This window comes from Syngnathus acus, chromosome 13 (genome assembly GCF_901709675.1).
Source record: "Syngnathus acus chromosome 13, fSynAcu1.2, whole genome shotgun sequence".
Classification (NCBI taxonomy): Eukaryota; Metazoa; Chordata; class Actinopteri; order Syngnathiformes; family Syngnathidae; genus Syngnathus; species Syngnathus acus.
This window is the reverse complement of record NC_051098.1, coordinates 7,023,510-7,046,160: the sequence shown is the minus strand read 5'-3', so window position 1 is coordinate 7,046,160 and position 22,651 is coordinate 7,023,510. Positions and strand designations below refer to the sequence as shown.

The following is a 22,651-nucleotide window of genomic DNA, read 5'->3' as shown; positions in this document are numbered from 1 at the left end:
CCCTAAAATCTACACGTTGTCCTGTAGCTCGGCTAAATTGGATTTACCTGCTCGTGTACTGTGTATACATGAACGCACAGTTAACGTGACGAGAATTATGAACCGATTTCCTTTGAAATGCAATACGACGATCACGCAGTCGCCCCTTCTTTTTGACCAAGGTCGCGAGTTCTGCGCATGACGTCATGAATAATGAACGACCTTATCGAGCTGATTTGAAGATTGATACGCTTCACTGAAGCGGCTTCAGGATCATTTGCATTGAAATTGATGTATTCTTGTAAAGTTTATATAATGAGTGACATATACCTGTCCATATATGTCTTGTAATAAATTATCATCGCAGCATGACATCAATTATTATTATAATGATTATAATCCCATGAGGGGAAATCCAATTTCCATTCAGCAAAGATATATGTCAGACCTGTTTCAGGACTAGTGTCACAAAAGATACATTTTAAACCCAAGCAAAAAAAAAAAAAAACCTACAAGTTTCACCTTTCAATTGCGGCCAGACATGGGTTTCCCATACTTAATTGAGCTAAGGCACCCATTTTACATTAGAGAACTGATAGGACACCACCAAACAAAAACAAAACAAACACTGTGCCATGGCACCCAGATTTGGAATCACTGGGACAGACAATCAATAAGCATGTCAACTAAGAGATCCTGCAGCGTTTGCTTCATTCAATGCATGAGAGGAGGTAAGAGTTGTGAAAGGACAACCCATGAGTGCTTCATGACAACACGCCTGCTCGCAATGCCCTTAGCACCTGACAGCTCTTTGCCAAGATGAACATTGCCATGTAGGAGCAACCTCCCTTGTCACCCAATCTGGCTCCATGTGATTTTCCCCCCCTCTCTTCCCATTGTCAAGCAGGTGAAGTTGTTTTGAAGACTTGAATGCCATAAAGATGGCCATGACAATGGAGCTGCAGAAGATCCTGGAAGAATCCTTCCAGGGGAGCATAAACATTTTACAAGGGAGGCTGGGAAACTGCATTAGACTCCAGGGGAGAAAGGGGAAAAACTTGATATTTGAAATATAACATGGGACACCAGTCCTGGAGCATTTTTTAAACACATTGTATACAGAATATACAGCAGTCTATTGGCCAAAAGTATTCACTCACCTGAGTTGACTCACATATTGAGACATTCCATTCTTTATCCATAGGGTTTAATATGAAATTTGTACAAGCTTTGCAGTAATAACAGCTTAAAATTTTCAATGGTAAATGGCTTTCCACAAATTTTTAAAATGCGTTATTAGGAACTTTTAACCATTCTTCCAGAAACACATTTGTGAGGTCACACTGTCTGGCTCCTCTGTCCTTAAGGTGCTCTATCGAGTTCAGGTCAGTCCTCTATGCAGCCAGTCAAATTAATCCAAGCCAAACATTCTCATCCATGTCTTTAGAGGTCTTGCTCTGTGCGCTGGTGCAGTCATGTTGGAAGAGGAAGGGGCCATGGCCAAATAGTTCCCACAAACTGGCAGCATGGAATTGGAAACACTATTGATATGTCGAAGCATTTGATTGGACCTCATGAGAAAATTCAAGATCACACACAAGTACGTGCAGACAAGCATCTCACCAACAAAAAGTTGTTTTTATATTGTGTTCACAGTGGGATTTAAATTAGATCTGTCAAAATCAATTGACAAATAATGGATTATTAAAATAATTGACAACTATTTTAATCATAGAGGAATCATTTCGAGCCATTTTTATCTTAGAATGAACAAAAATACTCTGTCAGCCTCTCAACACCAAATACTCATTAATTTTGTAGGTACTCATTCATTAAAACAGATTATCTATTTTTGTTTAATCAAAACAAGACATTTGCAAACATCTGCATTTACAACAGAAAATAACCACACCGGTAACTGAATCAGTTTAAAAATGTTTGGTGAGTACGTTAATCTCGTGTGATATTGTATGAATACTATTTACTTGTTTTTAATCACCAAACACTACCAAATTAACAGTAGATGGGAAAATGGTTATACACCTTTGGGAAAAATAACATTTTATCCCATTATTTGATTAAAATCGATGGAATAATCAATTCTAAACATATATAATAGTGAAAGCCCTAATTTGAACTGCGACCAACTAGTTCCAAAGGCCAAATATTTACAGATGAGTATTTAACCATCAGTTTAGTGTATGTAAATATCTGTACAATTTTAGTATGCATATTGCAAATGTATTATTGGAGTCATCATGGAAAAGGGATTATAATAGTGAATGGAAATGGGATGAAGAGCACAAACTGCAATCCTTGATTAGTAGTAAAAAAAATTCAATTACATCTCCATTGAGAATTTACATTTTCTTTAAGCTAACACCTCTAATCTTTATCTTTTGACAATGTTTTTTGCACGCAATAAGAAAAAATAATTTGTAAGGTTAAAGAAGTGATCAAGTCATGTGCTTACTTACATTTTAGCCCCTTTTACTTAAAAAAATGTAAACAATGTAAAAAGAATGTTTTTTTTTTATTAACCGTTAAAAAAAAAGATCAACAACAACAAAACTGTACATCGATAGAGATGTTTCAAAGTCACAATAAGTATAGCCGCAAATTTGTAATGTGTACATATTGTTGGTGGTAGTGGCAACAGAGTAAGCAAGCATTGAGCAATGAGCATAGCTAAGAACAACAACGTACCATCACTGGACGCATACAGATGGCAAGAGAATATTTTTGTTGTTGAAAAGAACACGTTTAAACTGCAACTGTGCGCATGTTCTTAAGATGCAACGAAGACAACCATGCTGGGCATTCTAGGGCCAAAATTAATTATGATTTTACAGTAAAGAAAATAATTATTGTTTCAAAACAGACATTCAAACATTCAATTTAACAACCAAAAGGATCGTGTTTTACATATTGTTAAAAACAGTACAGTTCACAAAACCCCTTTGAAAAGTTCCATGTTAATTCGTAGTTTTACATCAGAATTCTGATGAAGATTGAAGACTACAGCCTAAAAAGCTAAATAAGAAGCTGACAATGGAGGGAAACAAAAGGGAAATAAAACCCAACACAAAGGCCAAAATATTCCCTTCACAGAAGCTATGAAATTAAATGGTGGTTGAGGATTTTTTTTTTTTTTTAAACGTGTGTCTGTATTCATGTCCCAGTTGAAAACATGATGTGCACTTGACATTTAAGAAGGGACAGGGAGCACAGGCAGATGAGTTGAGGCAACACTACTCATCTGTTTTACCCTCTTCGGTCTTATCACCCTTTCCATCTTCTGTGGCAGCCTGCAAAAGAAAGATGACATCCACGATCTTGGCACTTTGTTTTTTTCCAATAAAACACAAAACATCATTGCGGGTTCAACTTGAGGGTACCTCTTCAACTTTGGCCTCCCCATTTTCTGCAGGGTCCTCTTCTTTTTCATCCCGAGGTTCCTCTTTCTTCTGTTCTGGTTTCTCCTTTGCCACCTCCTTCACCTTTTGGTTCTTAGGCGCCTACAAAGTCAGGAATAAAGTAATTAGTAATTATAAAATGTCATATGATTATTGCACATTTACGTACGGTCTTTGTTGGCTCTGGTTTAGTTTCTGTCTCTGGTTTGGTTTCTGTCTCTTTCTGTGAAACACACATACAAACGAGGAACGGTCAAATCCACACCAACAGTACAGGATATTAAAGAGAAACATACGGTGATACTCACAGCTAACAATCGTAGAGACTTTCGCTTTGGCTGAAGGAGGAGGACATCACTTGTTAATGACAGAATATACACTTGACAATCATAGTCATTTTCATTAGCATCCTCTTCTTGTGCCGCCATGGGCTGCTTTGAACAGCCGTGCAATACATGTAGAAAGTCTCCAATGTCCCTGTAGTCAAGTGTCAATTTTAACATTACTACTGTTTTGAGTTGCAGGGTCTAACATCTTGGTTTCACTTGTCACATGCCATTAGTCCGAAACAATCCAAATCATAAGGCACTCGCTCCTTGTCTCCAAATTTTGCTGCACTTTCTTCTCCCACAATGACAACTTGTTTGCTATCATTAGGCAGCTTAATGAAGCCTTAAACACACATTTTCCCGGTGGCGGTTGGCTGAATACAGGTTGCGATATTTCTTGAGATACAGTATTAAGCAGAGCCCACATTTGCAATGTAAATATCGCTGACTATCAGGTTAATTTCATAGTAGCAGCCAAAATGTAACTTGTCCTATGGATTCAAGTTGATTTTAATATTGATAACCAAGATTGTTGATTATTTATAATTGGTTTATTATAGACTGTAGCTTGCAACAGGTGCTGCAACCAGCAGAAGCATTGCTGACTCAGTATCAACTAGTGCGGACCAAAGAACTGAATCAGCACCTCAGAGGACCTTTATTCTGCTGGCATTGAATATGAATTAAGAACATTCAGCGAGTCTCCCATCCCTTTACAAATATTTAAAGAATACAATGTTACAATGCACTTTATTCTGAAATTTCAAACGCACTGGAAATATGACCTCTAATGTATTTTATTGCATTTAAAAAGAGACTCATGTAGATACTATCTTTAGAGTTGTTTTACTTACAGTATTTTTAACATTGTAAATGTTAGTAAATATGACTACTTTGTTTGTGTTCATAGAGAACCATGAATTTCCCAAGTGAATGAATCGATATAGCTAGGTTATTCAAACAGCCATCCCAGTGTGGGCGGAGTTTTCGTTGTGATGGAGAAGAGGGAGATCACATTTCAGTAATATAGCATCATTGGTAATGCATGTGTGCCAAAAGGGAGGCTACGATTCCAAATGAAAAAAAGCTGGGAGATTTTTCATTAGCTGTCTGTAACAGCGTTGCACTGGAAAGCTTTAACTACTAACCTGCGAGCATGCCTCTGCTGCTGGAGCGTCTGTGCTCTGCGTGGAAAGGACGGAGGAAGAAATTATTAAAAGCAGGAACAACAAAAACTCCGAAGCGAAAGTGGGCGTGTGATGCAAAAGGGGGGATGGGCACCTATCCCTCCCCTCCCCTCAAGTCATAACGACATTGTGCAATGTTTTCTTAGAGGCAAACGCTCCAGCCTAATTAAACATTCTCTACGGAACAGAAGAATACGATAGTTCTTAAATGGAAGCGAGCACACACTACATTTTACATACCGTTTCAACCACGCATCCACGGCGATCTATGACACTAAAACCATGCAACGAGAATAAAACGATCCCCGACGTGACTGTACAGGCTTTGCTTATGAAAAGGAGAGGCGTGTCTTTTTAAGGCTGCCATGGCGCTCAGAGAGAAAGGACGACGGTGACGTGCATACAAGCGATCTTTCTCCACGACGCGCGGTGTACACGTCGAAATGTGAAAATAACCACCATTTGTGAACGTTGCACTCGTTTGTACTTTTTTGGTTCAATCAGCATTAATCCTGCAATTCAAACCGCGTAAATAAGACGTTCTTGAAAAATCTTTCGATACGTTTCCCCCAATGGCAACCTGTGCCTCGACTGACGAAGGTTACACCCCTTTGTCTCCTTGCGGACTCCACTGTTTGTTTGCCAGTTTGTGCATTTCAAAAGCAGCACATTCAGATTGGATTTAAAAACAGACCGCCGCTACTAAGTAAATAGGCGCCACTCGCCGAGGCTCAAGAGATCGACGACGCGGAAATACACGTTATAGTAATCGTGGGAAAAAAAAGCCATTCCTACGGAGATGTGGCAATGCATGTTCAAGTGGTCTGGATACAACATACCTTCGTTTTTCCCATTGTTGTCAAGCTTGAAGAGAGCCTTTGTCACTTATAAGTCAGTACACACCACACCTTGAAGGTATTTACCTCCAAAACACTCTGCCTGTAACTTCAAATGAACGTCGAAGGAGTACCACAACTAGCCGAAACGGGATTGGGTCTCCTGTTCAATGTGATTTCAGTCTTAGCCTATCGACGGAGCGAAAAACGTTATATCCCGCCCCCCTCTTGCACTAATTGGTGGAGAGGAGGAGGCAACATATTTTTGAACCATAGCAACTTACCTGTGTGGACAGGAGCACATGCCACTCACTTTTGGATATGTATGTATGTATGTATGTTTGTATGTATGTATGTATGTATGTATGTATATACACACGAACACATACAAACACACACGCGCGCGCGACCACACGCGCGCGCACACACACACGCACACACGCGCACACACGCACACACACACACACACACACACACACACACACACACACACACACACACACACACACACACGCACACAATAATTCGTCACTCCAAATCGGACTCAAAGGTGAAAATGAAGCCATGTAGGTTGAAAGACAATGGAATAAAAAAAAGAAATTATCGTGCTGTCTGTCCATTAGTGGCCGTGAGTACAGTACGGAATGTAGCAGTGCACGCCATCCGCTAAGTGGCGGTAATGTAGCCATTTCAAAGAGCGAGGACTCTAAATTTGTTTGGGAAGAAGACAAATCAGCAGTTAACATGGCGGCCAGTTGTGCTTGGATTCTGGTCCTGGCGTCGGTTTTTCTTTGCAATCTCATGAAAATACTCTTGCCGAACATTTCTTCGTTTGTAAGTATTAGTGCTCCCTGAGTTCTTTGTTATTTTGAAAAATGTCTTGTCGGAGTGACGGCTGTTATCGATGTGACTTGCGTCCTTTGAAATGTATGTCGCCAGCTCTCCAGGATGGTGCAAAAAGATGCTGAACAGGAGAATGATATGAGGGCTGAAATCCAAGCAATGAAGAAAGAGCAGTCTTCAATCAGTATGATGGACGAATTTGCCCGACATGCCCGGTTAGAGCGCAAAATAAACAAAATGACAGATAAGCTCAAAACACACGGTAATTGCTGTTTTTTAGACCCCTTTTCACTTAACATATGTATGCATGCAGTATTAAAGACAGGTGAACTGCTTAAGAAATTGTTTTCCTCCCTTTGACAGTGCAATCCAGGACTGCACAACAGGCCAAAATGAAATGGGTTGTCAACATTGTATTTTACCTACTGCAGGTTGGTCAACAGCAAAATATCTATTATTATTAATTTTCAAATTCAGAGTTACTAAAGTCCAATTTGAATACATTTAAAAAGTGAATGTGCGTGATCTAATGTTGTATATATCTATATTTTTTTAGGCTGCTCTGATGATTTCTTTAATATGGCAGTATTATTCTGACCCGGTGACAGTGCTTCCCAGTAAATGGATTGCCCCTGTTGAACGTCTGGTTGCTTTCCCAACTGGAGTTGCAGGTATTCATCTCACTGATTGCATTGTTTTCAGTATTGATTTATTCAGGGTTGTATGCCATTCTGCATCGAGGAATCAAATCCTGACACAGATGTTTTGCATTTCCAGGTGGAGTGGGAATAACATGCTGGCTGGTAGTTTGCAATAAGGTGGTCACGCTGGGTATGCATGCCTTCAGTTAGAAACTGGAGATGCAATTGTAAAATCTTGACATTTGTTTATGTTAAGCCACATGTGCTCCATTATTTGGTCTGCATGGGGGGAAAATTCACCACGTTTTGCACTTTTAGTTAGTACTGGTATAAGTTGATAATTTATTGTATTGTGTATTTTCTTTATTGACAAATTCTGAAAAGCCTTTTAATAAATACATATTGAAACAGCCTTTTCTTTTCCAGTTCTTTTTTTCCCCCAATTCAACATATTTATTCCAATATATGCCAATACCATCTATATTTTGTTGGGATTACTCATTATTGATGAAGTGCTCTCACCACTTTGGGCTCAAAGTGCACCCATCCCTCGTCGTCATGACAACTCCCCATTGGCACGGCAGTTAGGGGTTCGGTCTCAGGGGTTCGGCAGAGCCTCCACTGTGGCGGTCCAAACACGCCTGATTTATTGTGTAAATTCGTGACAACGCATATCTGAACTGGTCTTGCAAAGGCAACATCAGAAATCACACTGATTTGTTTTGAGTTCATGCATTGTGTTGGTTATGTTGTTTGAACGAGGTGATGTTCATGCATGGCTCATTTAGTAATAAAAATTGATGTCTTGAATTTGAAAAAAAATATTTTTTTTCACTAAAGAGGGGTTCGGTGAATGCGCATATGAAACTGGTGGGGTTCGGTACCTCCAATAAGGTTAAGAGTTGCATAGAAACTAGATGAATGGATGTTTCTGTTGTATGACTAATTATTTCAAGATAAATGATTGGTCCGTCTGTTCGTTTCAAAATCGAAACAATTTTAGCGTCTTTTTCGTCAACAACGTGGTCACGTGACTCACGTGATATCACACCCATTTACAGCCGTTAGTGATATTTCACCTCACCCTTTGTTTTGACTTAATGACACCATAAAGGCTCAAGTCGGGTTCGGTGGTTGGAAGCAATCAATTTTGAAGTACGGTAGCTTTGGTGTTGGGTAAAGTAAGAAATCATTTTCATTTGTAATTTGTACTGCAAGGAGGTGATGAGTGTGAACCTGCCGAACTTGGCCCCGAAGACAAGAGAGGAAGGTAACGCTGCAAAGCGCAATTTAAAAGCCTCTACAATGTATTCTCTGCCTGCAGCCTCAGGGCCGACCAAGTACCATGCACGCAAATCCTTCGAGGACAAGCTGGTTCCATATAGGAGTGGAGGTATTGTATATGCTGTCACGCCGGTTAGGAATTTCGCCATTCGATATCAATACTCGCCATAAAAAAACCCGTTAATTTTAGATTACAGGCAGAAGTTACCTACAATCAACGTGAACCCAAAGACTTACGAATTGTCAACAAACCCCAACATTAAAAATCTCAAGCGACAAAATGGTGACCTGCAGCTACAGTTGGTAGTATTCAAAACACAGTCCAAAATGATGAGGAATGTTCTACATCGTCACTCGGTGGCACTGCAGGAATACCAAAGATTGGAAGGCAATATATCTAAGGTGGGTGTCGTACATTTATCATTATATCCACCCATTCGCTCACATTTTAGCTTAATTATTTTAGAAATAGGTTAATGCTGTAAAACAAGGCTGGATTGGCCATCTATTTCATGGCTGATCCCTGGTGGGCCATTTAGCACAAAATATCAACCTACAATTTAGAGGGAGCAGCAGTTAATATATATTTTTTCTGTTATGAGTAACGGGGTGGCATAAACTCTTAAGTGACACATTCCATTCCGACTGAAGACACATTGGAAATAATATGAAACCTGGAGATGACACTTTGTATGATTTCTCACAAAAATGCAAATTTCATCAGAATATCTCACATCCCCTTCGTAGATACAAGAGCAGCACATCAATGAGGTCAATGCCATACGGAATTTGCTCTGGAAGACTCGCTCCAGCTGTGACACTCTGGCAAAGAAGCTGCAGGACTCTGAGAATGAGTTGTTCGACTCAAAAAAGAAAATCCTGCAACTGGAATCGCTGATCTTTCATAATCCTACCATGCTGGAAAAGGAAGAGCTCAGCCGCAGGTTGGATGAGGCTACCATAGATCTGAAGGAGAAAACCAAACGGATATGGGTATGTTTAGGAGCAGCATGGCTCAGGAGGTAGAGCACCTGAACCTGACTGTACATCAGCACTATAGAATGTGTCTGATGGGTAGAATAGCTTTCAATCACTTATCACCATAAACTAGTAGGATATGAATATTGTCAGTCATCCAGAATCAGATTGTGATTGAATGAGGAAACACAGTTGGTAACTTAAAACTCTGTGTGTTCCCTATGAAAAGTGATGAGCTCAGCTGCTGTTTTTAAGGAGACCATGTCATCAAGTACACTTCACATGGCTAATAATTATGTGATGATGTCACTGGGTTTGTAAACTATTCAATACTAGCAGCCATTAAGTGTCTTAAAAGTCACCTAATGGTGAAATAACAGAATTGTAGTTGCTGGAGGATAATTTACAGTATATTTACCTAAGTCATGGAAACAGAAATGTACTGTATATCAGTGGTGGCACATTAAAACACGTAAAGCCTGCCCTGCAGGCCAAAACATGAAAGGTAGCACTGACTTGCCTTATTTTATACCCACTGTCTTGCTCCATTTTGTAGCCTTTCTTTTTCGCTGCTTCCAGAAAAACATTGTTGGCAACAGGCTCGCTCATCATGTTAAGCAATGTTTGAAGGACAATTTTGGTTATTTATTCCTGTTTAATAATTTGTTACAGGAGCTAGAGAAGAATAACAAGCTGCTTCAAAGCACACTCCATCGACACATAGCAGCAGAGCAAAAAAAGCTGTCCAAGACCACCGATGTGTTCTACTGTCTGCAAGCACGAGTCTATGCGTTAACTAGAGAAATTCAAGTAAGTTAAAGCAAGTTGTGTGTTTCACATTATTGATACCACAATAACAGATGTATACCTTCATATAGATCATGCTGCAAAAACTAATCCAAAGGTTTTTGAAATAGTATATTTGTATCATTTTATTCAAACAGGAACGAAAAGATGTACTGCAACACTACAATCTACCTGGTCTGCGATTTGAACATTTGGCAAGCAAAAAAGGTATGTTTGGTTAACACACTTGGCTGATGTTATTAGGTGTGAGGCTCATTTTTGATTTGCAGAAACATTGAACAAGATTGTCCAGACTGAAGAAGTAGCATCTCCATTGACTGCGGATGAGAGTTTGGTCAAGGGAGATGTTCCTAAGCCTGACGATGAGCTGCAAAAATGGCTGAGATCACCCAGCGGAGTATGCGATTCAAAGAACATTTGAAAACTATTATATACGTTGTGTTCCAGGCATTTTGTGCAGAGAATACCTTAAGGAAAAAAAAATGCTGATTCTTGTTGACTGTTTTCCAGGATAGTGCACCAGGAATGTCTTTGGCAGTTAAATACCTTAAGACAAGGAGGAGGCTTAAAGAAGAACGTCAGAAATTTACTGGTAAGCCACAAATGCGGCCATTATTGCACTGTGCTCAATACACCTGAAGTTTTTTGTTACTTTTGGATTGACTATTTGCATTCTACCTTCACAAACAACTTTCAGACTTGAAGGAAATCCCTGATCACCAAATGGCAGGAGACTGTAGTGAACGAAAGGACGTAACAGATGCCTCAAGGGTGGCCATAGAAGAAGAGGAGGAGGAGGAGGAGGAGGAGGAGGAGGACGATGAGGAGGAGGATTGGATAGGCACACAAAATAGTCTAGGCTCTAGCATCTTTGCTGACGCTATGGACCAACTGTCACCCAGAGAAATACCCAAGCGCACCCATTTCTGTCTTCAGTATGTGTTCACACCAGCAACTACAAATCTGCACTTGGGGAAACCAGCCTATAGCGGATTGGACCAGAAGTCACTCGAGAGTCGGACACATGGAAAAGCACCAACAAAGAAAGCAGGCCACAATGCAGAAGAGGATGACTATTAGACTCTTCCTGATTTGTTTTTTTCTTCTTCAAATCATGTTGACAGTCTCCTGGTGGTAGACGTTCTATTCCTCAGTAAGAAAAGTAAGTCGCTATTGTCTCTCTTTATTTTACTTGTGGTTATTATTTTAGCAGTGATTGTCAACCTAATTTGTGATGGTTTTTATTTTTATGCGTTTGGATTTTTTTAAAAATCCAAACAATTTTGACACTCGTAAGAAAGAGCAGACTGACATATCATGAACTTCATATCGTGGCATGTCAACTCAACGTGTTAGTTCTGTGGGACGTCACACATTTTTTTCAAAAAATGTTTTTGTATAAATATGCCTCAAAATTAAAATAAAACTTAAAAACCCTCATTTATTACAACTTGCAAAATGTCTTCTTGACACTTCAGCTCAATTAGCATTCAAAGTGATTTAGTGAATGGACTTTATATTTGCAGGCAAATTTATGCAAGTCTTGTTTTGCGTGTGGGGAATTTGGCAAACCACTCTGTGCCATGCTGGGCATTCTGACAGACAGGCATTTTACTTTTACACAACCTCGGTGCGTCTAACCATTTGGCGCATGGCTGAAAGTAGACTAAACTTTACGCTCGCTGGAACTAGGGCTAAATTTTCACGCACGTGGTGTAATAATCAATCTAACTCGGCTAGTCTAGCCCGCTCACGCAAATATTTACACCATGCTGTTTGCTAGACTTTCCCTGTGCACAAATTCAGTATGCATGTGCAATGTTATGTTTTTTATGACACAAACACACAATGACCAAGATGGCAAAGAGAGAAATTGTGATAAACGTAGAACCCAAAATGAAACAAACATTGCAATAAGAAAGTGTCTGGTCCCAACCTTAAATATCAACAACAGATCCATTACATGGCATGCCCAAAATAATTTGATCAATCTGATAATGAGCTAACATACAATGAAAATACTTAATCTGTCCAGTATCCATCCGTTTTCTGCAATGCCTTAACTAGTTGGGATCACGGGCGAGCTGGAGCCTATTCCCGTTGAAAGGCGGACTACGACTTAGACTGTTAGCCTACCAATCAAGCTACATATTGACTATTCAGACTCACATTCACATCTATGGACAATTCCATTTTAAAAGAACCCAAAACCTGAAGAAATCCCTTAAAAGCAAGCAAAAATAATAATAATAATAATTCAAACTTTACACAAGAAGGCTTGAGCCAAGATTCACATTTGGGACTTCCTTACAAGTGAACAAATTACAAAGTTACCATGCAGGTAATGAAAAATACACTACTAAAAATTCACTTCAGTGAATTGGTTTGATTTGAATCTAATATGCAGGTGAACTTCAACTGAGTCTTAAACATTTGAATGTACATGTCCAACAGTAGCAGTATTTTCTATTCTACCTGCAGTTCTCCGAGAAAAAAAAAAAAGCATGATGAATGGGACCATTTGCAATTGACCTACATTTGCAATTGCCGTGTTAGAGAACAAGTTTTGCAAATTTGCAGGAAAACGTTGAACAGCTGGACATGTGCATTCAAAAGTGTAGGAAACTTGAAATTAAATTTACCAGTAAAGGTCATAGAAATTTTTTGGTTAATGTTGAGATTTTACTCAAAAGCGTAACATATTGACAGTAGTGTTGAGAAATAAATGAACGCAAACACGTCTGATCATATTTTAACAGGTAGCCCATGCCGTATAATTGAGGATAGAGGGCGTTGTCGCCGCGCCCATCTGCCAATTGTTGACATCATACTACTTGTATGATGTCGCCCGCGTCGTCCACCTGTAATAAAAATAGGCGTCGCCCTTATCTGTGCTCTGATATGAGGTTACAACCGATTGCGTCATTAAAAGCGACACTGAAGTTGGATTTGGAGCTTCACAGCCATGTAACGTGAGCCGTGCATTTTCATTGGCGTCTGGCTGCAACTCTTGCGTCTGCGTTGTATTTTTTGCAATGCGTCTTTAAAGGGGAGGGAAAAGCTGCAAGGGAGCGATGAGTGTGAACGCGCGGGACTTTGCACCGAAACCGGGCGGCGAGGGGGATGCTGCAAGGTGCATGAGAGACCCACCCCAAACATGCGCTCTGCCCAGAATTCTCACCGGCCAACGCAATTTGCAAACTAAGTCATATGGATACAAAGGCCAAGAGGACAAACTGAATCCTTACAGGCGAAGTGAAGGTATTCAATGAAACACGGTGCACTTCTTTATACATTTGATTCCGTCATTAATTATCATATGACGCGTTTAGCCGCGAGGCTGAAGTTGCCACCAATCAGGGACCCCGCAAAGTTGAGAGAGCTGTCAACAAACAACATTAAGGAACTTAAGAACCAGAATTATGTGCTTCAACAGCAACTGAAAGATTCCAAGAATGAGAACAAACTGTTGAAGAATGTTCTGCATCGCCACACGGTGGCACTGCAGCAATACCAAGATTTAGAAGGTAGCATTGCTCAGGTGGGTGGCGTTTTCGATATCTATCGAGCTGATACTGCTCAAACAGGATGCTCGATCAGATCAAAATACCATGCAAAGTACTCACACGCTGTAGAAATAAGAGTAAATACGCGGGTGTTAAAGATACTGTGGTAAAGTAGACTTATGTAAATTCAACCCACTTTAAAGTAAACATTTTGACAGGTAAAGTAAATAGGATTTTTTAACTGTCAATTGGATACATTAGTCATTTTGAAAACTTGGCACATTGGAAAAAAATAATTTGTAGAGTGATTATTATGAGGAGAAAAACAAGAGTAGGTGAGACATGGCTTTGCTTGTAGTAAGACGAATTAAATAAAGTTTGGAATGCCAGAAGCTTGTAGTTTTTAGGCACACACCTCTTGTAGCCAACTGTCTTGTCTTGAAATGTGCCCTGTAATTGACTGGCGACCACTCTAGGTTGTTTTTCAGCATGGTTTCAAATATGCAGATGTGTGTGCAAAAATTGTCTATATTCCCAGACATCTCCTTGGATTTTCTAGATACAAGAACAGCACAAAAACGAAGTGAAAGCTTTGCGCAAGTTGCTGGCTGAGACTCGCTCGAGTCGTGATAAGCTTGTAAGGAAGCTGCAAACCACAGAGAGGGAGTTGATGGACTGTAAAGACAGAATTAGTCACCTCCAGTGGAGGGTCAACGAGAATCCCAATTTACTGGAGAAGGAGGAACTCTTACGCAGGCTCACTGAGTTCACCATACAGCTGGAGGAGAAAGACAGGAGGATACTGGTATTTCATATACATGTTTGAAAATAAATTCTGAAAACATAACTATAGATTTAGAAGTATGAATAACATAATTGTGCAGATTTTGTTAAACTGTTTCAATCATTTCATGGTTTTTTTGACATTTTGAATGTGACTAATATGGCATCAAGTGATGCAGTTGGGCGTCTGATTTGCTCTTTCACGACCATAAAAGAATCCGAATATGTGTTTGTTCATCTTCAAAATTGTCTGAATGTTTCCATGTACTAATGGTAATAGATGAGAGTATTAGTAGATATAATCATGGTCAGTGCAAATTGTAACAATCTTAGGTATGACTTCTTTATTTGATTTCTTATTTCATTCTGCATTGCAGTTATTGGAGAAGAGTAACGTATTGCTTCAAGGATCACTCGATCGGCAAGTAGCGACAGAATACAAAAAGATGTCCAAGAACAATGAGATGCCTCTCGGACTACAAAGCACAATTTCTGAATTTTCCAAGAAACCTCAAGTAATTTGAAAGAAGTGTGGTACTGTACGGTTTCATTATTAAAAACAACGATGGGGTGTCATATAATTTATATTTTTGTCATATAATTCTTTATTCAAGATGGACAGAAAAAGAGGCTCAGAGACAAATAATATGAAGACTGTTCGATCACGAAAACATGGAAGAAAAGGTACATTTCCATAAAGACCAAGCTTGACTGTTTTTGACACCATTAGTTGGCTGTGCTGTTTGATACAAACTTGTGATTTGCAGTCAAACAAAGCAAGGTGTTCCAACCGGAGGAATATACCTCATCAACGACTGACGCTGACAATCGGGTCAAGTCAGACTTTTCGGAGACTGATGAGAGGTTTCCAAGGTGGCAGAGCACCAACAGCTCAGTAAGTCATTTAAATAATTACAGTGTTTGATTTTTGGCTCATTTATATAATGGGTTTTGTGGATGCAGGTATCAAAAACAATAATTGTCAAGTTGTATCAAGAAATTAACGAGATTGCTTTATGTTTTCCAGGATTATATCCCACGCAATTCACGTACAACTCAACAAAGGAGAGGGAATAGCCGCAGGCCTTCTGATAAAAATACAGGTGAGCCACCTAATAATTTTTTAAATTGCTTAATACCCTTACCAGGCAGACCGAAAAATTGCACATTATGTATTTAGAATGAGTAATGATATTAATGATATTAATAATAGTGATAATACTGCGCTACATTTACCAGTGCCTACGAAGCACTCAAGTTTTACTGGAAACAATTAAACGTATTAAAAGCAGAATGACAGTGAAGAAATAGCACATTAGGCTGAAGCAAAGTGAGCAGTCAAATTAATATTGAATCACATTAAAAATGTAGAAGAAAGATTTTTTTTTAAATCTATGAATGAGTTGATTATGCAGTATTATCAGGAATTATTAAAAGTATCATTTGAATAATAATGGTGAACTTTAAAAAGGTCACAAAACTAAGTGCATTTACAAAAATACATTTGTTAGTTTCAGCCAATGGGGATTACCCCAACGAGGAAAGACAGGACTCATCAGAAGATACAAAGGAGTCAGAGGAGAATGAGGAGGAAGATGATGAGGAAAAGCAGAGGAGAAGGGATGAAGATGATTATGATGATGAGGGGGGAAAGGGGAATAAAGATAGAGGCGGTGGGAGGGATGACGGAAACAACAGCGAAAGGAAGGAGGAAAAGGAGCGGCGGAATGGGCAAAATTACAGAGATAATCGAATGGACCAAAACAGGGGGGGGAATAAGGTAACTGGTGGAAAACAGCACAAGTCAGAAGAAACTGTGTTAGAGGAGACATTTAAGGAAACAACAGGTGACGAGGAAGAGGAGGAGGAGGAGGCGGAGGAGGAGGAGAAAGAGGAGGAGGAGGAGGAGGAGGAGGAGGAAGAAGAGGAGGAGGAAGAGGAGAAAAAGGTGGAAGAGGAGGATGAGGTGGTGAAGTGGGATTATGAGGAAGAACAAAAGGAGGACAACTGGGAGGAGGAGAGGTGGGACGATGAGGAAGAAGAGAAGGAGGAGGAGGAAGAGGAGGAGAAGGTTTGTGAGGAGCAGGAGGATAGTGTGGGTGAGGACACAAATGAGGAGGAGAGGGGAGAGGAAGAGGTGAAGCAGGTGGAAGAGGAACAAGGAGAGAATGAGGTAGAAGATACAAAGGATAATGTAGAGGTAGAGGAGAAAGTGGAGGAAGATATAGAGGAGAGTAAATTCTTAGAGAGGGAAGTGGAAAAGTGGGAAGTGGTAGAGGAGAGGCAAGAGGTAGAGAAGAGGCAGAATGTAGAGGAGAGGCAAAAGGTAGAGGAGATGAAAACAGTGGAGAAGAGACAAGTGGTGGTGAAGAGGCAGGAGGAAGGGGTAGGAGATAAGCTGCTGGAGGAGAACGATGAGGAGGTGCTGGTGATTGCTGAGGTAAAACAGCAAAAGAGGAAGGAGAAAGGAGATCAGAAAGACATTAGGACATACAGAAAATGCACTTTGTCCAGCATTCTTAACGATCCTAAGATGCTAACACCACGTGAACCAAAACGATGCTCACGGCCTAAAAGTCGACGTAAATACAACTTCACCCCAGTTACTAAGAACCTGCATATGGGCAAGCCAGCCCACAGTGGCGTGCACCAGAGGTATCATAAAGGGCCAAACGTGCCATTAAAAGAGGAAACCCTTTACTGTCGCAATCGGAAGCGTTCTGTGCAAATGGAAGAAGACCTGAGCGACGAACAGACGAGCCCACCGGATGCCGCCAGCGATAGCTCGGATTTAGATTCAAAACATAATGAAACCTCAGTGTGGACTTAAAGCAACAGTAACGGACAATTGAACCCTTATTTTTTTTGTCTCTTTTGTCCTGGCTCTCTGTTGAGTTGTGTCAGCGGTAAATATGCAAATATCTTTCTTTATTGACCCAGTTGGCTCCATTGCTTTTCTGGGATGTGTAAAGGCACTTGAGGGCCTTTAATTGTATATAAGTATATTATGACTTCATTCATGAACTTCTTGGTTTGTTTACATGCAACTTCCTGGTTGGTTGCATGATAATGCAAAAAACTACCAAATTAATTTCAATGAAACTGTGGAGAGGTATGACATGGACCAAGGAATCAATCATGAAATCACTATGCAATGCGCATTATTACCATCTTCAGCACTGGAGTGGAAGACTCCAGAGGAGTAACACTACCAGTTGGAATTGTTCACTTGATTTTCAATGTGACAAATGCAATCTTTTGCATTAACAAGCGAGCCTTTCGGCTATTCAAATGCTGCTGTGAAAACGGGTTCATCGTGTGCCGTTGGTTATTTTGAAATGTTTTAATTACATGAGTAAATATTTTAAAAACCCTTGCAGCCCATAAATGTAACCAATCAAATTGGAAAAACAATAAGTACAGTGATCTCATGTTTATTGTGGTGGACATGTTCAAACCCATCTCAGAACGTAATTATTATTATTTTTTTTAAAAGTATTCCTTGGTTCCTGTTCCTCCCTTGCTCTCAAGAAATGAGAGATATAAGGTCGCTTTGAGAAAACAAAGACTCGCTTGCACAGAGGCCAATCATGCATGCTTCAAGCTGTTTGTCACACCCAGTTGAAGTTCACTGTAAAATAATTGAATGTTGTATATTTATACACCAAAATGTTCAACCAAACTTTTGTAATTCTAACAAAAATCCACTAGATTAAAATGCTAGATAGTAGTTTATTCATTTGATTGGTTACATATGGTTACATAATGCAAAATACTGATGCAGCCTACACTACAGAAAAACAAGTGTTTGCGTTAAGGTCGATTATTATTTTAAAAGAAATTACTGAAGCTTTTGCACATTTGTTTTATATATATTTTTTAAACTTCCACCCTTTGTCAGTTGAGTGAGATAGATATTTGCTTGAAATTGTATTTTCTTTATTCATGTTTTTCTACATTTTAGATTATATTTATGTGATTGTATTTATCGTTGCACTTTCTGTACCACAAATTATTTTTGCACATTGCTGTTGTAGTTTTTTTAAACAAATAATAAAGCAGAGGAGTTTTACAACAGTCTCATAGTATGCTAATTTTTTAAAATATTTTTAATAAGACTAGATCATGTAACTCCCAGTCCTGTCGTGGTGCACGAACAAATAAAATTTGCATCTTTAATAACGCTTCTTACATCTGCATTTAGTTTTTTTTTTTTTTTTTAATATATCTAACATGTCCAAGATATGTTAATTGCATCATTAGATACTTTTTTTTCTTAAAGTGCAGTGCTGCATGTTACAAAAGCATAAATTATACAAAAAAGTAAACATGTTAATTGAAGACGAAATCAGGGATTAACAAATATGGAGGAGTCCACAATTTTTCACTTCATAACCACAAGATGACATTTCAAATAAGAACATATTCACGTCTGTTGTTTGATTGAACCAATGCAGGAAGAGTGTCTTCATTATATTTTAATGCTGCAATGCATATGAATGCTCCACTAATCGACTACAAAGTATTTAAAGCAAACCGAAATGGATGATCAGCAGCTACCTGCAAAAAGTAGAGTGACGACGTACAAATACTACTTCCTTACTGCATGCATTATTTATTTGTTCGTAAAATGAACAGCTTTTCTTTCCATCCGCCGGCTGGCATTTGAACTGCACATCCACTGAGAAACTTTGGCCAGCATTAACTCAGTCAACCAACGTTGACGTCACGCCTGTCGTCCAGCTGTATGTCTGTCGGTGTCGTCTGCCTCTGTGCTCTGATATGAGCATCGTGGCGTCATCGTTGGCGTCAATGAAAGCGGCACTCAAGTCGCCCTCGGCCTGTCACAGCCTTGACGTATGCTCCGCTCGATGCAATGCCGTTTTCGGGCCGCCTCTTTCGGTTCGATGTGCCCTTTCCCGGTGAGAAAAGGTCTGCGAAAAGGCGATGAGGATGAGTCAGAGGGCCTTTTCAGTCAAGACACGGGTTGACACTGCAGGAGGCAAAAGCAACGCGCAATCGGGCTCTCTGCCGAAACTCAACCCACAGGCACGCACCGTGGTCTTTCAAACCAAAACACAGACGCACAAAGCTGCCCCGGACAAGAAATATAATCCCTATAATTCCTGTAAAAAAACTGAAGGTATGTTCATTTTACACGTTATTACAGTGTAGTTTGACAAACGTGTCGCTTCAAACTCAATGGGTAAATTTCTAACATATCTGACCATTTATTTAATACTATTACCAAACAACAACAGCATTTAAATGTAATCTTCCTTTTGAGATATTTGTCACATAGTATGTTTTGCTGTGTTTGATGCAACCCTGTCACATCCACTCAAGCGTCTGAAAAATGAAACAATTATATTACAATGAAGCCCTTCACAATTAAACAAGTTAACATTTCATTTCAAGAGATATTAGCTCAACTACATGCTGTCTCTGTCAGCTATTCAAGTAACAAATTTAGCGATTCTCGTGCATAACAAAGAAAGCTTTGTGTGTGTGTTTGGTGACATGAGTAGTTAAGTGATAACTGACATATATATACATATATATATATATGTATATATGTGCGTGTGTGTATACGAAATATGAATATATTTTTCAGAAATTAAGCTGAAGTTGCCTCCAATTAATACTCCTGTAAAGACCAAGATCCATTCATCGTACTCAAACAGCATTAACGAGCTGAAAAACCAGAACTATGACCTGAAGCTGCAACTGGTCGAAGTCAAGACAGAGACCAAGCTGTTGAAAAAAGTTCAGCATCGTCACACAGTTGCACTGCAGCAATTCCATGACTCTGAGGAGGGTGTTTCTGAGGTTAGTGACATTTTCCATCTGAAATATCTCAGAAGTTAAATCTATCATACCTTAAAAAAAAAAAAAAAAGAAGGAAACTTTGGCTGGAGGTATTTTTATTGAAACTGATCTGTTTCTACAAATCCACAATAAACTGTTCCTCCTAGGTACTAAATCAGAATGACGGTGAGGTCCGAGATTTGCAAAAATTGCTCTGTGGGACGCGCACCTGTCGTAACAACCTGGCCTGGAAGCTGCAGGTCACAGAGAAGGAACTGACCAATGTTAAAGACAAGATACATCACCTCCAGCAGAGGGTCATCAAGGAGCAGGCCTTGCCGGCGAAGGACGAGCTGTCTCACAAGTTGACTGAGGTGTCCATAGAGCTGCAGGAGAAAGACAAGCGAATAAATGTATGTTACGAAACAGGACGAGGTAGTACCAGACCAATTAATGGCCTCAAGGTTGTTGATGAATGTTATTGTCTCATGTACTTTTGTAACTTTTAGCTTTCCAGGTGCAGTTCACCTAGCTGGGATATTATATCACTTTCAGTTCAAGGGTATTTTGTACAGGTTACATTTGAATGCCTACTTGTTGCCAGGCAGAATTATTAGGAGGCAACCATGTGTGCCCTTAAGGTCATCCAACAAACTTCCATATGCCTGTCAAGGTCACTACCCTGTTTCTTTGGCAATAAGTGGCTACCAGTTCACCATTGTACCAAGTACATCCTGGAAAGCGTCACTAGCAATGCAGTTGAATGACCAATGGCGCCGATCTTGCATATATTTTCTTTCTGGGGTGGCTGTAGCGCAGCATGGAACAACTTGGATTTAATGGTGATTTAATGGATTTGCTAAAGCCCTGCTACAAACGAGTAAATTGGAAATCTGAATTTATTTACGCGATGAAGCCACTAAACTCCTTAGCTAGCTACTCAGTGTTTTCTCTTTGACATATCTGGCCACGTTGCATGTAAAATAACACAACAGTTTTCTTTGTAGTGATTACGTTCTATTGATATTTTACAGGATTTGGAAAAGTGTAACAAATTGCTTCAAGGGTCAATCAATCGCCAAGCAGCATCAGAGCATAGGAAAATCACCTCGGCCAGAAAAACATCTTTCTGTCTACAAACACAAGTTTATGAGTTATCCAAGGAAACTCGGGTAATAATTTTTTGCCAATTCTGGCACTTTTCTTTGAATCCCACACAAGTGATGATTAAGCATACATTGTTTATTCAAACAGGACATAAAAAGAGAGTTGGATATACACAATATTTATTCCTTGAGGCTCCAGGATCAACCAAGGAGGAGAGGTACACTAAGGCCAGACTTAGCTGGTATTGTCAGTGATATCAAAAGACTAATTTCTTTCACTTACAGGCAAAATAAACAAGATGGTCCAGACCGAGATAACCGTGTCCACGCCTCGCAGTGACACTGAGAAGTCCAAGTCGGACATTTCCGAGCCTGGAGACAATCTGCAACCTGTTGTCAGCGCTGAGAATGTTTGTCCTGATCGTGGACCTCAGGAACCATGCACCGTTGAACCTTCAATGAGTGACTTGGCGAGTACTCCAGGTGAGCCACTAATGTCCCTCAGTGTAACCAAACCTCACGACAAAACAATCATAACAAGTTGGATAAATCCCTTTGAAACTAAAACGAGATTGTGCTTGATTGAATGTTTGATAGTTCCAGAAGTTCCGAAGACCCCTCAGCCACCCGAGGGGAAGTCAATTACTGAGGATGAAGCGGCAAAAGAGAAAAAATCTGAACCAGTACCAGCCATAGAGCTGCCAGTGAAAAAAGAAGAGAAAAAGGTTGTTTGGGTCCCGACGCCGCCTGAACAGAAAATGTTTACACGCCCTAAACTCCTAAGACGTAAATACATATTCTCACCAGTGGTTGAGAACTTGCATAGGGGGAAACCAGCCTACCCCGGGCTGACCCTAAATGAATACAGACAATTACTGGGACAGAGGAGAGGGGTCCTCAATTTGAGTCGACCACGTTCATCACATTCACCAGCTTGGAAATCAGAATCCATAGACAGTAACTCCCCGCGTGTGATCCAGACACCCCGATCTGATGTGGTCCCTGCAGTGCCACCGATAGTTTCTGATTTGGGGTCAAACCTTGATGGCTCACAAACATGATCTCTATTTTTACTCAACTCTGTTGAGTATTTGACATTATATTGCCCCTCTACAATTTTGTACCAGCTGGTTTTATCAGCAGTTCAT

General features: G+C 39.8%; 4 protein-coding genes across 4 annotated transcripts; 3 read left to right on the top strand and 1 right to left on the bottom strand.

The window, feature by feature from the left end:
• Positions 1–3,100: 3,100 nt before the first annotated feature.
• Positions 3,101–5,918, bottom strand: LOC119132787 (non-histone chromosomal protein HMG-17-like). Its single transcript, XM_037268272.1, has 6 exons — positions 5,751–5,918; positions 4,873–4,908; positions 3,704–3,733; positions 3,565–3,618; positions 3,378–3,497; positions 3,101–3,287 (listed from the first exon to the last, which is right to left on the bottom strand). Exons 1-6 carry the CDS (start codon positions 5,763–5,765, stop codon positions 3,231–3,233), a joined length of 312 nt encoding a protein of 103 aa, XP_037124167.1. The 5' UTR covers positions 5,766–5,918; the 3' UTR covers positions 3,101–3,230.
• Positions 5,919–6,447: 529 nt separating this feature from the next.
• get1 (guided entry of tail-anchored proteins factor 1) lies at positions 6,448–7,643 on the top strand. The gene is made up of 5 exons (XM_037267857.1): positions 6,448–6,581; positions 6,687–6,852; positions 6,954–7,021; positions 7,147–7,261; positions 7,368–7,643. The coding sequence occupies exons 1-5, from the start codon at positions 6,492–6,494 to the stop codon at positions 7,439–7,441; spliced, it is 513 nt and encodes a 170-aa protein (XP_037123752.1). The 5' UTR covers positions 6,448–6,491; the 3' UTR covers positions 7,442–7,643.
• Positions 7,644–8,221: 578 nt separating this feature from the next.
• Positions 8,222–11,442, top strand: LOC119132503. Its single transcript, XM_037267839.1, has 8 exons — positions 8,222–8,624; positions 8,706–8,917; positions 9,263–9,508; positions 10,166–10,303; positions 10,438–10,507; positions 10,570–10,697; positions 10,811–10,892; positions 10,998–11,442. Exons 1-8 carry the CDS (start codon positions 8,456–8,458, stop codon positions 11,378–11,380), a joined length of 1,428 nt encoding a protein of 475 aa, XP_037123734.1. The 5' UTR covers positions 8,222–8,455; the 3' UTR covers positions 11,381–11,442.
• Positions 11,443–13,238: 1,796 nt separating this feature from the next.
• Positions 13,239–17,994, top strand: LOC119132502 (trichohyalin-like). Its single transcript, XM_037267838.1, has 8 exons — positions 13,239–13,561; positions 13,633–13,841; positions 14,366–14,611; positions 14,967–15,104; positions 15,204–15,273; positions 15,357–15,484; positions 15,617–15,692; positions 16,101–17,994. Exons 1-8 carry the CDS (start codon positions 13,375–13,377, stop codon positions 17,417–17,419), a joined length of 2,373 nt encoding a protein of 790 aa, XP_037123733.1. The 5' UTR covers positions 13,239–13,374; the 3' UTR covers positions 17,420–17,994.
• Positions 17,995–22,651: the final 4,657 nt, after the last annotated feature.

Coding starts and splice junctions, on each gene's coding strand:
- LOC119132787 (XM_037268272.1), bottom strand. Junction 3,734..4,872: donor CAGCAGAGGCATGCTCGCAG/GTTAGTAGTTAA, acceptor CTCCTCCTTCAG/CCAAAGCGAAAGTCTCTACG. Junction 3,498..3,564: donor AACCAGAGCCAACAAAGACC/GTACGTAAATGT, acceptor CTGACTTTGTAG/GCGCCTAAGAACCAAAAGGT.
- get1 (XM_037267857.1), top strand. CDS start 6,492: ATGGCGGCCAGTTGTGCTTGGATTCTGGTCCTGGCGTCGGTTTTTCTT. Junction 6,582..6,686: donor TGCCGAACATTTCTTCGTTT/GTAAGTATTAGT, acceptor GTATGTCGCCAG/CTCTCCAGGATGGTGCAAAA. Junction 7,262..7,367: donor TTTCCCAACTGGAGTTGCAG/GTATTCATCTCA, acceptor TTGCATTTCCAG/GTGGAGTGGGAATAACATGC.
- LOC119132503 (XM_037267839.1), top strand. CDS start 8,456: ATGAGTGTGAACCTGCCGAACTTGGCCCCGAAGACAAGAGAGGAAGGT. Junction 8,918..9,262: donor TGGAAGGCAATATATCTAAG/GTGGGTGTCGTA, acceptor TCCCCTTCGTAG/ATACAAGAGCAGCACATCAA. Junction 9,509..10,165: donor AGAAAACCAAACGGATATGG/GTATGTTTAGGA, acceptor AATTTGTTACAG/GAGCTAGAGAAGAATAACAA.
- LOC119132502 (XM_037267838.1), top strand. CDS start 13,375: ATGAGTGTGAACGCGCGGGACTTTGCACCGAAACCGGGCGGCGAGGGG. Junction 15,274..15,356: donor ACGAAAACATGGAAGAAAAG/GTACATTTCCAT, acceptor TGTGATTTGCAG/TCAAACAAAGCAAGGTGTTC. Junction 15,693..16,100: donor GCCTTCTGATAAAAATACAG/GTGAGCCACCTA, acceptor TACATTTGTTAG/TTTCAGCCAATGGGGATTAC.